This window comes from Bos indicus, chromosome 22, assembly GCF_029378745.1.
Source record: "Bos indicus isolate NIAB-ARS_2022 breed Sahiwal x Tharparkar chromosome 22, NIAB-ARS_B.indTharparkar_mat_pri_1.0, whole genome shotgun sequence".
Taxonomy (NCBI): Eukaryota; Metazoa; Chordata; class Mammalia; order Artiodactyla; family Bovidae; genus Bos; species Bos indicus.
The window spans coordinates 24919532-24936120 of record NC_091781.1 but is presented as its reverse complement, the minus strand read 5'-3'; the positions used below and the strand labels follow the sequence as shown (position 1 = coordinate 24936120).

Here is a 16589-nt window from a genome sequence, read left to right as displayed (position 1 = left end):
TATGATTATGAGCTGAGCTAAAGTCAAGCCCTATAATTTCTAAGGAATTCTAACTCTCAACATAATTTTGAAGGAACGTGAGCCTCCAGAACCTACCTTGACCAAAGTATAATTTCCTCTCCTGTAGGGCAACATAGCACTCATATACTTGGTGAAATATTTGTTTAGGATTAATATTATGTATTCATAAAACATTATGGAGATGCTATCGACCAAGGGATAGTTTTCTTTCTTTTTTTTTTTCCTGCTATGTACAGTGTTATTTTCAGCCCTAATATACCTTGAAATTATGGGCTCCTGTTTTACGTTTCATGTACCAATTAGTGCTTACACTGTGGAGTAGAAAGTGGCCATAAAAGTCTTAGGGACTTGGGACAATAGAATCTTACTATCCCTGTGTGGATGATCATAGTACTGAGACAATCTAGCAAACTTTATTATAGGTTCTAACTTTATATTTCAGAATTTATTCTCATAATATATATCCGCATTTTATCCTTTCAAGCAGCCTTTTATGTACCCATTGCTATCTCTAGTTATAAGGAGAAAGCTGAGGTTCAGAGATGTGAGGTAATTTGCACTCATTTACACAAAACTTGCCTGTGTCCTACATGCAAGTACTGTTTTGCTACCACTGCTATTAAGACCAAACTATCTGTGGGCTTTTCACCTGGCTGCAACAAGTGTAGTGTCAAATACCAGAAAAATGCATGCACATTTCGGGGGATAATGTTTTGTCCCCCGAGGGAAACCTGGTATAGACACTGACCAGGAGAACAGGATCATGACTACATTTAGATCACACAGAGAAAAAAGAAAAAAATATCCTTTTTTCCATAATAGTGAGATTGCTTTGCTACAGAACTCATGAATTTATCCATATTGTATCCCCATAGGACAATCTTATATCCCAAGCTCTTTGTATGAATATTTCAAGTTGAGGAAATGAAAGCAGCTAGTTGAACAGTCTGAAAATTGAACAGAGGCACTCTGTGCTGGTTTTGTCATTCTGCTTCCCACTCTTCGATTAAAAATGGCCACAGACAGGATTTTTTGAAATGAGGTTCAAGTTAAGAATAATCCCAAATATAAGCATCTTAGGAAACTGGTTCTCTGTACCAGTTTCTACTTAAAACTTGGTATAGCCTGGATTTAAGCTGTGGATAATGAGGTTTAAGAAATCCAAGGGAAAAATATAAGCTTTCTCAAATAGCACTAGTAATGAAAATTCTATTTATGGGGTAAAAGTATAGAAGTGAAGCAGAGTTTCTATAAGTGTGTGAAGAGCTTTAATTTAACTTCCAATTCAGGTTGAATTAGGACGGATGGTTAACAAATACATTCTCTGTCTCCAGATAAAATTAATAGGATGCTCACTCTGTAAAAGCACGATGACAAGAGAGTAAGAAGTAAAAGTCCTCATGGCAATGCTTATTTAAGAAGCACACAACCAGAGGAAGAGGGAAGAAAGATAAATAAAAGGGAGAGGGAAGAAAGAAAAAGAGAGAGGGAAAGGAAATAAGTAAGGAAGAAAGAGAAGCAGAGAGAAAGAAGGAAAGAGAGAGAAAAAGGGAGGAAAGGAAGGAAGGAGAAAGAAAATTTGCTTTTATGACCTAGTAATGGCACCCCACTCCAGTACTCTTGCCTGGAAAATCCCATGGATAGAGGAGCCTGGTAGGCTGCAGTCCATGGGGTCGCTAAGAGTCGGATACGACTGAGCGACTTCACTTTCACTTTTCACTTTCATGCATTGGAAGAGGAAATGGCAACCCACTCCAGTGTTCTTTCCTGAAGAATCCCAGGGACAGCGGGGCCTGGTGGGCTGCAGTCTATGGGGTCGCACAGAGTCGGACACGACTGAAGCGACTTAGCAGCAGCAGCAGCAGCAGTCTTTTAGAACTGTGCAGGCTCATGTTGCAGGAAAATATAGATACAAAATAAGAAAAGGCTACTGTAAAGTTTTCTGAAGTACACAGTTCATGAGTGTCTCATTTGTGCTGTGAGGAAACTTTGAATGAGAGAGTTACTTCAAACTGGTTTTCTTTACTGAGATTTGTATTCAAGCTAGAGTCTGACCACATTTGTAAAGATTAAAAAAAAAAAAAGTGTGTGTGGAGGGGGTGGATTTGGAGCTGAAAGGGAAATTTTACCAGAAATGGCTGATACCTGAAGTTACAGGATGATGGTGGTACCATGCATTTTGACTTAACCCTTTAATGGCAAAGCTTCAAGTGATTTAATAAGAATCCTCATTCTGAAGACCCTTCAAAGATCTCCTTGTTCCACTGAACTCTTCATACATTAATATACTAACTTTGGATTTTAAATAGACCACTTATTTTAAATTAAAATGAACTGCCAGGGAATACTGCATCACTGATATCATCAATATAGATAAGCTAGATAGGTCTTAAAAAGAATGTTGAAGCCACAGAAGGAAAAGGAGTCTACTAGTGCTAATAACTGAATGGGTGGCAACTCAGAATTGGAAGGTGGATCACAATAAATTAGCCTGTACTGGAACTCTAAGTGGAAGAGAATTGGCAGGTAATAATTTAGCAGAAATTACCTGTCTAAACGTGAGTACCATTTCAAAAAGGTAATTAGGATTGTTAACAGCTTCCAGCTGAATATTAAACTGAGATGACATATGGACACCATCTGTCACAAGCCTGGTACATAGTAAGCACTCAATTAATGGTTATTACTATTCATAAATAAATGCTTAGCTTTCTCACAATGCATTTTTTTTCCTCTTTGGTGAAAGTTGTCTAATTACTTTCCTCCATACCACAATGGTCTTAGATGATTTGTCAAGCTAAAAATAAAAGTATTTTACAACAAACATGCTATAGCTCACTTGCAAGATCCCTGCTCTCATGATAAGGAAAGGAACGTGATGGCTATGATCAGAGGTATTATCTCCTTAGCAGTCAGTCTATCAAACAGGCAGAAGCAAGACATTTACTTCTAGAGACATATATGCATGTTTGTGCACCCATTTCATGTACAGTATGGAGATCTGATTTTAGTTTATGCATGATTCATAAATCAGTTTATGTTAAATGCCTAGTCATACAGAGTTCTTAAAGGAGAATAGAAAACAAATAAACATAAGCTAGGATTCTTATCTTGAAATGATAACAATAATAATTTAAAATTATTTTTAAAGTCATTAACACAAAAATACTGTTTAATGTGTTTTCGATGGTGTTAAATGTGTGAAATGTATTATATTAATACCATTTAATCTTCACTATAATCCTGTGAAGTATATACTAGTATTAAGCCCTATTCTCGGCTTCCTGAGTAGCTCAGCAGGTAAAGATTCTGCCTGCAAAGCAGGAGACCCTGGTTAAATTCCTGCGTTGAGAAGATATACTGGAGAAGGGATAGGCTACCCACCCTGTATTCTTGGGCTTCCCTGGTGGCTCAGACAGTAAAGAATCTGCCTGCAGTGAGGGAGATCTGGGTTTGATCCCTGGGTTGGGAAGATCCCCTGAAAGAGGGCATGGCAACCCACTCCAGTATTCTGGCCTAGAGAATCCCCATGTGTATAGGAGTCTGGCAGGCTACAGTCCATGGGGTTGCAAAGAGTTGGACGTGACTGAGTGACTAGGACAGCAAGCCCTATTCTAATAAATGAGAAAATTTATGTTATAAATGTACAATACAATATAGCTGGTAAGTTTAAGAATTACACTCTGCTCTGTACTCTCTATATAGTATTCTAATAGCTTTGCTATTAACAGTAGTACCAGTATTAGTATTTCATTGCTTACATAGAATGGTATATCTTGGAAAATTTAGCTTACATTTGAAATTGAACTCACTACTAATATAATTTCATCTTTTGTTGACTTTAGTTCTTCCCACACACCGTCCACTTGGGATGGCTTCAGAAAAGAGAGAGGGTGTGAAATCTAAAGCAATTAATTGTTAACTACTAATTGGCACTTGCCTTTGGCACTTGCCATCTGCCTCTATAAGGATTAAATAATGTGTTGCTGTAGCTACTGACTTTCAACATCCCCTGAAAGGAGTTCAGGGCAGAGAGCAGAAACGAGGTAACCTGTGCTCTGGGAAAAACTGGCAGAACAGGTCTTCAGATAGTTAGATATTTTCAGGAGCTGATTTTATGAGCCCAATTCTTATATCCTCTGATATCTAGAAAAGCCCTAAAATTCATCATGATGATGACTGCTCCTCATGACTAGCAAAAGCCTTTTGCAAAAAGTATGTGCTTTACTGAACATACTCTCCCTTCACCAAAATCACATATATACTGATCTTTCCGCCTACCTCTTTGGAACAGTTCCTCAGAGACATGCTGTCTCCCTGACTATAATCCTTATTTTGTACCAATAAAACATAAGTCACCACTGTCACGTGATTCGTTCTTTTAAAATCTACAACATTTACATCATTTACTGTCTTCATAAGACGTGCCCAGACTAAATGGGAACTTTTCATTAAAACGAACGTGCATTTTTATGTAATCTATGCTTTACAGTTATTCTCCCTGACACTACAGCTCACATGATCAGTAGTAATCAGGAGGCTCCTGACATTCATATTTTGTAGTGACATAACAAATCTGAAAAAAAAAAAAAAAACTTAACATTGAATTAGTATCTGCAAAATCATATAAAATTTGATTTTTCTCCCATTAGAAATTTTAACAAGAAATGCAGCCATAAAATGCACTTGATAAGACTCAATTAAAAAAAAAATAAATGTTTTAGTGACTATTTTTGATAGTTTAGTTGCTCTGAAGAGGGTGGGGAGATTTTTACATTGAAACAGGTATAATATCATGTATGAAACAAGTTGCCAGTTCAGGTTAGATGCACGATACTGGATGCTTGGGGCTGGTGCACTGGGACGACCCAGAGGGAGGGTATGGGGAGGGAGGAGGGAGGAGGGTTCAGGATGGGGAACACAGGTATACCTGTGGCGGATTCATTTCGATATTTGGCAAAACTAATACAATATTGTAAAGTTTAAAAATAAAATAAAATTTAAAAAATATATATAATATCCTAAAGAAATCTGCTAATACCATGTCATACAATTCAATCACACAGATAGAAAATATCTTAACAGCTTTTTAACCCAGGCATTCAGCCCATTTCTCAAGTCTTTTTAAAAATGAAAGTAGCAGGAAAACTACGCAAACAGGCATAAGGCAAAAAAAATGACTATTGCTTAACAGATATATTTGAGGTTTCTTTTTTGGCATTGACACGCTTTAATATAGGCATGTGAAGAATTCCAAGTTACCTTTCTTTATGTTAGCTTTGGTTTTCAAACACAGTGTCTCCATTTTGTTGGAAATTGTTGCCTAGAAGTGCCAAGTATACATCCAACATCTGAGAAAACCTAGCGACAAAAGATCCTGTTTTTAATAGCTCTTTCAAAGGCAGTTCCAGAATTGATCTACTTGTTTCTGATTGTGATGTCTTAGTTACCATAGTTGACCCACAATGGTGGCCACAATACACCAGTTTCTAATGGTAAGACCTGAGTTTTGTGCTCACTCTTGCATCCAGATGTGCACGTATGCATGCTTAGCTGTGTCTGACTCTTTGCAGTCTCATAGACTGTACAACCTGTCATGCTCCTCTGTTGATAGAATTTTCTAGCCAAGAATACTGGGGTGGGTTGCCATTTCCTGTTCTAGGGGATCTTCCCAATCCAGGGATAAAAAAACTTAACATTGAATGTTAAGGGATAAAAAAACTTAACATGTCTCCTGCATTGACAGGCAGACTCATTACCACTGAGCCACCTGGGAAGTCCCCAGAGGTGCAGTCCATCCAATTCAAATCAGATGGACTAAAGATAGGATGCACTGGGTTTCCCAAAGAAAATTAAAATGCACACACAAAAACAAACACATGTCCAATGCAGACTGAGAATACAGGAGTCTAATTCTTAAATCCTTCTTCAAAATTGGAAACTCTTATGTTAGAAACCAGTACACTGAAACTTACAACTTTCTCCATAGTTGAGTGGTTTATTAGGCAAGGTGTATCACTCTAAACATAACTGAGGTAAGAAAAACAAGCATCTATCTAGAGGATGTTCTTTAAGTGAGAAGCTTAAATATCTCTTCAGTCTCATGTCTGCTTTACATTTTTTTGCCTTCTAGTATAGTTCTGACCCTATAAAGCATTGTTCTTAAAATATATTTCACAGTCATGATTTTTCACAAGGATTATACTGCTCAGTTTTTGGTCTTACATGCCACTTTCACAGAATATCATTTTTATGTCTGTCTAATGGCTATATAGAAGTACCATACTGAGAAGTATTTAAAGGTCCCTTACTGTTGGTATTGTAATTAAAGTATACTGTTCAATTACTGGTTCAGAGATTTAGATAAATAGGTTAAAAATTGACTCCTATCTTCACAGTTAAAATAAAGAACATGATATAACAATGGGAAAATATTCAGCCTTTACTGATTTTTTTTTTCTTAATGTTTTAGGTTAAAACCTTTTTTAGTTGAATGTTTTGCATGTATTTTTCATAAACCTCAGAGATACACTATCATAAAAAGATAAAGAATCATGGATTCAGATAAATATCAGAGCCTCTATTTATTTTTCTCTTTGTAAATACATTTTCTTAGAATTTTTCTATTATAAGGGTCATACATCCTTACTGTAGAAAAATAATGGAAAAATTGAGATAAGCAGAAAAAGGAAAATAAAAGGCATTTATATCCTCACCACCTGTAGATACTAAATTTTCATGTTCACATACGCACTGTATGTATTTTTGAAAATTGGATAACACTGCCTCAGACTTGGTGAAGTTCTTTATCAGTGAATAAACTTTCTTTTAGAACTTTGTTTTAGAATAATTATTTAGAACTTGTAGCTCTGTATTTAATAAAATGAGTGAATAAGAAAACTAGCTACCTGAGGTTACTTGTTGGCAGGAATATGCTGTTTTACTAAAATATCAACCTAAAGTTATAGTGTCAAGGCTTTTTCAAAGGACAAAAACAAAACTTATTAAAATTATTATTTTTTTATTTTTGTATTTAATTAAAATTCAAGTTGTATTTGTCACTGTATGCTAATTCTGAGAAAAATAGACAAATCAAACATTGATTGGTGAATATTCTTTCTGTGAAATATGTGTGATCACATTTATGACTTTCTACACAGTGTATATCTTTGATTTGCACATCAGGATCCTCATTGTTGGCCAATGAAAAATTCTTGAGGCTTCCACAATTTTGTTGCTTTATTTGAAGCCTCTACTGAATCAACACCAATTATCTGCGGTTGTTACAGCTCAGATTCTATAGATCTTTATTTGTCAACCACTTTGTATATGATTGGTGGTTCTCCTGCATTATTTTTGTGGACTTGGAAAAAGTCCTGCATCTTCTACAAAGTTTATAATTTGGTTTTGCAAAATGATTTTTACTATTATTAAGCTGAAAACATTTAGACCAGAAATTATTTAACCACTTGAAAATCTATAAAAGAATGAAAAATTACTTGAAAATAAGAAAGGAAGATGTTAGTGCTAATAGATTGGGGTTGATTTTTCAAATGATTAGTTTATTAGGGAATATTTTCTGGTTAGAACTTTATTTATAGCCTACATTTGCATTGCATTCTATTATATCTGTACAAGTAAGGCCTTCTTAACCATGAATTTCTAAATTCATCTCTATTGTTTGACACTTAGATTCATATATTATAAAATGTATTTTTTTTTTTGCTGCTTAAAAAGGTAATCAGATGAAATATATTACATATAAGATATTAAGCTAAATTCCTATAATAAAGGAATTGTTTACACATTCTTTCTGAAAAGAGACAAAGTACAATGCAAAGATTTTTATGTCATTAAAAACATGTATAAATAATACATTCTTTTGAGGATAGCAGATCCTATACTCCCAGTTCATTTGGGTCTGTTATATAGTACTGATCTCTTGATAATCTAGCTCACCAGTCATGAATGTCTTCAACTACGTATTAGTACCAATTTAGCTATAAAGGAATCTGAGTTTTTGCCTTAGAATCTGTAATTACAGAAAGAAATTGCCTCCTCTTAAATGTTACATCCTCACAGAATTTCCAGACCTTCATATTTAAATTGATACAATCCTGTTACTATCTCTGCATGCTCTTTCCTTTGTTTCAGTTATTGCAATTTACAAATCTGATTTTTATATTGTGTTTATTGTCTGTTTTCCCCACTAGTCTGTGAGCAACATGAGGAGGGAAAACATGTTTAGTCATCAATTTATTCCCTGATCTTACTACTGTGACTTGCTCATGGCAAGCACTTAATAAACTATTAAAATTGCTGGATGAGTGTATGGCGAATGACTACATAATCTGAAAACTAGTCACAGGTAGTAGATTGACTGATATTTTTCCTTGAGAGTTAAGCTTAAGGAATTCTTATTTTATCCTGCTGTCATAAAGACTAAACCATCTTCTATTCTAATGAGGTGTAACTGTTTAGTCCCGTCCCTGATATTAGTTGGAGGAGGTTGGATGGAAGCCCATTGCCGGGGAAAGTCAAATACAGCAAATCCCAAGCTATCCTTGAAATCCCGAACTTTCAACAGGAAGATGAAGGCTTCTATGAGTGTATTGCAAGTAACCTTCGAGGAAGAAACCTTGCAAAGGGTCAACTCATTTTCTATGGTGAGCTAATAGAATTTCAAAAAGTATATGGAATATTTGGTGATATCCTTCATAGTGAATAGTGAAAGTGTTTAGCATGTTGTGGGCAAGTGTCATAGGAGAAATAGAGAAGACACATTTCCAGGTAAGGATGCTTAATTCAATGATTAGCCGATGGGAATGACCATTTTTAAAATATGGCTTTAATTTCAGCACAGTCTATGCATGTTATTGTTTATCAAAGTTTCCTTTGAAATATGAGCAGTGTCGTGTTAAAAGCCATAGAAGTTTATAACACAAAGTAAAATGGAATTCAATATATTTCCCTTAATATGTTCAGCAGCAGCCTGTGACAATCTTAATGATAATCCCAAGCAGAAATTAAAAAGAAGAAAATGACAGGAGAAGTATAATACTTACAGTAGTTTTCAGTACTTGTTTATGTTTCCCAAGATTGTCTACAGATATGTAGATAAGAGAAAAATAAACTCATTACTTCATTTAAAAATATATTTGTCTCAGTTATCAGAATCTTTCATGGACTTAAGAGAGATGATAAAAACATATATTTTCTAATGTTTGTCCTTGTGCCTTCTTTCCTCTAGGCCAAAATACACACTTGCATGAAGTTCACTTTTTTTTTGACATCAAATAAACCATAAAATATACCTCAGGATTGTCAAAATGTTTGCGGCTTTTAAAATACTCTTAACTTAGCTATATTTAACACCTCTGTACTCAGTTCAGTTCAGTTCAGTCGCTCAGTCGTGTCCGACTCTTTGCGACCCCATGAAGCGCAGCACGCCAGGCCTCCCTGTCCATCACCAACTCCCGGAGTTCACTCAGACTCACGTCCATCGAGTCAGTGATGCCATCCAGCCATCTCATCCTCTGTCGTCCCCTTCTCCTCCTGCCCCCAATCCCTCCCAGCATCAGAGTCTTTTCCAATGAGTCAACTCTTCATATGAGGTGGCCAAAGTACTGGAGTTTCAGCTTTAGCATCATTCCTTCCAGAGAACACCCAGGACTGATCTCCTTTAGGATGGACTGGTTGGATCTCCTCGCAGTCCAAGGGACTCTCAAGAGTCTTCTCCAACACAACAGTTCAAAAGCATCAATTCTTCAGCACTCAGCCTTCTTCACAGTCCAACTCTCACATCCATACATGACCACTGGGAAAACCATAGCCTTGACTAGATGGACCTATTGTTGGCAAAGTAATGTCTTTGCTTTTCAATATGCTATCTAGGTTGGTCATAACTTTCCTTCCAATGAGTAAGTGTTTTTTAATTTTATGGATGCAGTCACCATTTGCAGTGAATTTGGAACCCCAAAAAATAAAGTCTGACACTGTTTCCACTGTTTCTCCATCCATTTCCCATGAAGTGATGGGACCACATGCCTTGATCTTAGTTTTCTGAATGTTGAGCTTTAAGCCAACTTTTTCACTCTCCACTTTCACTTTCATCAAGAGGCTTTTTAGTTCCTCTTTACTTTCTTCCATAAGGGTGGTATCATCTGCATATCTGAGGTTATTGATATTTCCCCAGGCAATCTTGATTCCAGCTTGTGCTTCTTCCAGCCCAGCATTTCTCATGATGTACTCTGCATATAAGTTTAAATAAACAGGGTGACAATATACAGCCTTGACGTACTCCTTTTCTTATTTGGAACCAGTCTGTTGTTCCATGTCCTCTATACTAGAGGACTTTAAAAACTGTATTTATACATGGCCAAAAGTCATTTTCTGTGTGACATGTTTCTATGTGACACATTTATAATCAATAATAAAGTAATTGGAAAAAAACCATATATTTCAATAACTAAAAGGTCTAAGGTATGGTAATTACCTAGAAGGTATGCTAATTAAGTTTATACATGTGTTCTCAGTCACACAGTCATGTCCAACTCTTTGTAATCCATGGACAGTAGCCTGCCTGGCTCTTCTGTCCATGGAATTCTCCAGGAAGAATACTGGAGTGGATGGCATTTCCTTCTCACAGGGTCTTCCTGATCCAGGGATCGAACCCTTCTCTCTTGCATTTCCTTCATTGGCCCACAGATTCTTTACCACTGAGCCACTTCAGAAGCCGTCAATTGAGTTTATACACATATTCTTTTGATAGCTCCTATTTTTTAATCCAAAGTCTCTGGACTCTGGCATTCTTTTGTAAATAAAATTGTGAGGATGTAACTGGGAGTTTTTTTAGGAGCAGCACAATATTACACCAGCTTTGGCTAATAGGTATGTCATTTTTCTACTAAACGGACAAATATATTGATAAAAAACTTAACCATAAAATTGAGGTCTCTATAAACTGGAAATCATAATAAAGTACTTTCTCTCACATTAATAAAGCGACTGCTAGCTTACATAGAAGATTTTACAAATATTCACATAATTTTTATAGAAATAAAGTGTAGAAATAATTTTTAGTGATATTATAGGTAATTAACCTTTGATGAATTGAAGAAGATCTCAAATAATGTTTGCTAGATCTGAGATTAGAACCTTGAACAATCTTCTGAAATGAGATTCTGCCCAGTCTACCATAGCTCTTCAACCTGGTCATCTAAGTCTATTCACAAGATGTATGGAAGTGAAAGTGAAAGTCATTCCGTCGTATCAAACTCTTTGCTACTCCATGGACTATACAGTCCATGGAATTCTCCAGGCCAGAATACTGGAGTGGGTAGCCATTCCCTTCTCCAGGGGATCTTCCCAAACCAGGGATCAAACCCAGGTCTCCCACATTGCAGGTGGATTCTTTACCAGCTGAGCCATGAGGGAGGCCCAAGAATACTGGAGTGGATTCCTTTTCCAATGGATCTTCCCAACTCAGGAATTGAACCAGGGTCTCCTGCACTGCAGGCAGATTCTTTACAACTGAGTTACCAGGGCAGCCCCACATGACCTATTATCACAATCAAACTAGCCATTTAGGAAGTACAAATGGTCTCTGAGGGTGAATAACGGGTAATTGGTCAATAAGACAAAATAATGCTTCTTGTTCACCTATTTAGTTTTCAATATGCTCCCAAAGGGCTTCCTAGGTGGTGCTAGTGGAAACGAATCTGCCTGCCAATGCAGGAGAGATAAGAGACCCAGGTTCAAACTCTGAGCAGGGAAGATCTCCTGGAGGAGGGCATGGCATCCCACTCCAATATTCTGGCCTGGAGAATCCCATCAACAGAGAAGCCTGCAAAGAATCAGACATAATTGAAGCAACATAGCACACGTATTTTCAAAGGAGAAGAGAATTGATTCAATTTCTCGAGAATCGAAAAATACCCGAAAATTTCAAGACTCTCAGTCCATTATGTTGCTATGCTTAAGTTAAGCTTCAGAATTCTATCCATTTATATCAGGTCCTCCTCTGGCAACCCACTCTAGTATTCTTGCCTGGAAAATTCCATGGATGGAGTAGCTTGTCAGGCTAGAGTCCATGGGGTCACAAAGAGTTGGACGTGATTGAGTGACTGAGCACAAATACACAACCTCCAAAATATGTTTATAAAGCATTACTATCATTATAAATACTGGAGCATATTCAGAGGAGTTAAGTGATTTACACGACCATTGACAGGGTGAAATAAGTAACAATACCCAAGCCTATATGGTAGACTTGAAATACTAAGTTTTTTTTTTTTTTTTTTTTCAGGTAGTTCTGACTTAGTTGGACCTACATGTAGTTGAAGACTTAAAAGTTTATTCTTTGGAATCCTAAAAATGTACACATTAAAAACATAAATAAAGCTTAAAGTTATAGCTATTGCACTAAGCAACAAACCATATATATATATCTGAAACTCCTGTAAGCTATGTGGATTTTATGTGTGTGTTCATTTTTTCTCCCAGATCAAATGTATAATAGGGCAATTTCTAAACAAGTATCTACAAACTATAAAATTTTAAAATATTAAATAGAAACATGATTCCATTTAATCAATACATTCAGTTCTTCTAAGGGGTGTCATCCATTATCCCTCAAGGTTGTAAAAAGCGTGTTCTGTAACTGGAGGTTCCCCTGGTTTCCACAGGAGTTCATCTTGGCTTACTTTTCACCACAATGGGACATCATGATTTCTTGTTTTCCTTGACTAGCTCCCCGAAGGAACTTCTCTTTTAGTGCAAGATTACAGCGGAGAAACCTTGAAAGTCAGATATACTTGTACATCATTTCAAAGACTCTCAGTACCACTTGCTCCAACCAGTGCTGCAGTGACCTCCTCTGCCACTGTATTTTGCAGGTGTAGCCTGACAGACTCTTATCTCCGGTGGCACAACAGGCCATTTTGTTTCCTGCTCCAGTTTTCTTTGGCCCCTTCTAGAACCTACTCAAAATTTAAGCACACACAACCTGAACGTTCTAACAGTTAATACCTGCTGCTGCTGCTGCTAAGTTACGTCAGTCATGCCTGACTCTGTGCGACCCCATAGACGGCAGCCCATCAGGCTCCGCGGTCCCTGGGATTCTCCAGGCAAGAACACTGGAGTGGGTTGCCATATCCTTCTCCAGTGCGTGAAAGTGAAAAGTGAAAGTGAAGTCTTTCAGTCGTGTCCGACTCTTCAGGACCCCATGGACTGCAGCCTACCAGGTTCCTCCGTCTGTGGGATTTTCTAGGCAAGAGTACTGGAGTGGGGTGCCATTGCCTTCTCCAGTTAATACCTGAACTGCCCTTGAATGACTATGGACTAGAGCCAATGAATAAATGTTTCCTCTTTCTTTCCTGGCCAGGCAGTTATAGAGATTCCTTATACATGCACAGAGGATGGGTAACAATCATCTCTGCATGCTCAGTTGTGTCTGACTCTTTGTGAACCTATGGACCCTAGCCCACCAGGCTCCTCTGTCCATGGAATTCTCCAGGCAAGAATACTGGAGTGGGTTGCCATGCCCTCCTCCAGGGAATCTTCCCAACCCAGGGATGGAACCCACATCTCATGTCTCCTACATTGGTAGGCAGGTTCTTTACCACTAGCTCCACTTGGTGGTCAACTCAATAACTCATTCTTGCATTGACTCTCTCCTTTCCTGTTGATTCTCCCTTTTCCTGAGAACTTACCCTTGGCCAGCACTCCCAAACACAAACATATGACTACTTTCTGTGTACAAAATCAGGCTTCTCTATTTTCTAACTATGTCTCATTGTAAGCTGGGAAAGACTGAAGTCAGAAGGAGAAGAAGGCATCAGAGGATGAGATGAGTAGATAGCATCACCAACTCAATGGACATGAATTTGAGTGAACTCTGGGAGCTAGCAAAGGACAGGGAAGTGTGGAGTGCTGTAGTCCATGGAGTCTCCAAGAGATAGACAAAATCAAGCAACTGAATAGCAACTTCTTGATAAGGTTACCTAACACCTATACAAAGAACCCTCTATAAAATTTGGAGGGAGAATTAAGTGCAATTATACAGGAAGCTCATCCACTCCAACTTATCTAGGAAAGACCTAAACAAAGGAGAGGGATTAAATGGCAAATTCAGAGAGTTTTCTATCATCATTATAGAAGAAATCATAATTTTGAAAAATTTATTTTATACACATCTGTTTCCATGAATGTTAGTAAGGATAATACTACCTTATATTCAAATAGCATTTCAACATCAATTATATCAGTTGCTTTTTGCTTCAGAACTATGTTGAACTTTCTCATATTAGAAAATAACGTTTGGAAAACTCATGCCTAGAATTAAAGTTATATGCTTAACCTGCATACAACTCTAAAAGTTATCATTCCCTGTCAAGACTTATACACAGGGGAAAACTTGCTTAAAACCTACTAAAATGTGATGAGGCTGATATCTGATTTATGCTTCAGACTATTGAATTGTTATTATATTGGATATAGATACAATTATTTTGGTTAGTTCAATCTAAATATACTTAATGGCCTTTTGCCCACAGAGAGTTCAGATTTGATATACGTTTTCTAACTTGACCTATATACTAATATCTAATACGGAATTATCCTTTCGCCTTGTTCCCACAGCTCCAAAATTGTTATACATGAGCAGCAAAGTGATAGATGGCAAATATCAATCTTATGCAAAAGGTCCACTGATATTTACAACAGAGTTTCTATTGTCCCACTTTGGGGGTCCTGCATTTTCCCTCCCTCAAATCATGAGTGCAGTCCTTCTGATTTCTATAGTCCTTGAAATGCAGCATAATGTTTTGGCTAACAAGTTTGCTAAATAGTTGCTCTTGCCTCTTTTTGAAACAGCCCCTCCAGAATGGGAACAAAAAATCCAAGATACATACTTGTCTATCTACAACAGCTTATTTTGGGAATGCAAAGCCAGTGGAAAGCCAGACCCTTGGTATACCTGGTTAAAGAATGGTGAACGCCTCAATCTGGACGTAAGTAGCTACGGTGATGTTAAACTTCCACCTACTCTGCTAGGGAAATTTTATCACTAAGAGCAACAATGTATGTTTCTGGAATGTTTAGTAGGTGCCAGGAAATGTAGTATAATCTTTACATATCCTAATTTATTTAATACTTAAACTCAAAGTGACTATTAAAATTATTCCTATTATTCAAATGAGAAATTTATGGGTAGAAAACACAACTTGTACAAAGTTGCACTTAGTCAGTGATTGATCCATATTCAGATGATATCATTATCATCAACAACATTCACTGAACTCTCATATGAGCCAGGCCCTGTGTTAAATATTTTCCATACATTATCTAATGGCATCTTCATGACAATTTTACGGGAAAGATAAGATTATTATTTGTATAGTGAAAAAAAATTGTTTCAGAGGGCTAAAGTCTATTTGTCCAAGGTCACAAAGCAGCTAGTAAGTGTTAGCATTGGTATTCTAAACATAATCTGCCTGATTTCAGAACCCAAGCTCTCAATCATCATCCAGAAACTTGGTTTTTATGAAAGCTAATAGCTGTCTGTAAACCTAGAAAAGTGGAAAACTGAGGCAGTTATCCACATTTTTCAAATTAAAGCACACTTTACAATATATAGAAAATGAGACAAGTTTATTTTTCCCGTCAAATTATCCTAATAATTGTGTCAGCTCACCACTTTACTTGCACTTACAGGCTCAGTTAGAGACACAAAGAACATCTGTTGTTTAGAACCTGAATAGAAGGCTGTTCTTTGTTTCAGCTTTATTGGAATTTAATCCATTCATCCCTTTTGCAAACAACATTCCCTGTGTCCTCCAGCCTACTTTTACTATCTTTAGAGGATGGTGATAGGTACCATGAAATATTTAGTTATATTTACCTTATTAAACTATTTTATTCAATACACTCAAAATTGTACCCAAAATTGGACTCTGCAACAGACTTTGTATGTTTAAGTATGTTTAAGCATACTTTATAGTACACTGCAGAAAAGAATTTAGCTCCTTAAAGTTACTTACTCAATTAGAAAATTATTGAGTCATCATATTTTAATTTTTTAAGACTTTATGATGGAAAACCATGGAAATTTGCTAGTCATTCTATCCATGTCTAACACTATTCTCGACTATGTTTTCTGAAAAAACTGAAATGGTAGAGTATTCCAAATTATTTTATATACCACATAACAGAAAGGTAGTTAGTTAAGTTGCTCAGTTGTGTCTGACTCTTTGAGATTCCATGGACTGCAGCATGCCATGCCTCCCTGTCCATCACCAACTCCCAGAGTTTACTCAAATTCATGTCCATTGAGTCAGTGATCCCATCCAACCATCTCATACCTTCTATGCAGAACAATGCCAATTTTTAAAGAAATGAGGTAACATAAAATAAACTAACCACTAAAATTATGTTAAGAACATTTCCATTGTTTTTTAAAGTCCAGAAGACTGCCCGGAATCTTGAAGTATATTAATTTCATTTTCATAAGCAACAGGTCTCATACCCCAACAGCTCATAGATATGCACAAATGTTAAGAGCGTGCTTA

General features: G+C 36.8%; 1 protein-coding gene across 3 annotated transcripts in view; it reads left to right on the top strand.

Annotated features, from left to right (window-relative positions):
• Positions 1 to 16589, top strand: part of CNTN6 (contactin 6) — a 321367-nt gene that overhangs the window by 221979 nt on the left and 82799 nt on the right. For all 3 annotated transcript variants that reach the window (XM_070776311.1, XM_019984184.2, XM_019984185.2), the window contains exons 8-9: positions 8503 to 8687; positions 14896 to 15032. In XM_070776311.1, the coding sequence (XP_070632412.1) occupies positions 8503 to 8687; positions 14896 to 15032 (322 nt within the window). The remainder of the gene's footprint in view (positions 1 to 8502; positions 8688 to 14895; positions 15033 to 16589) is intronic.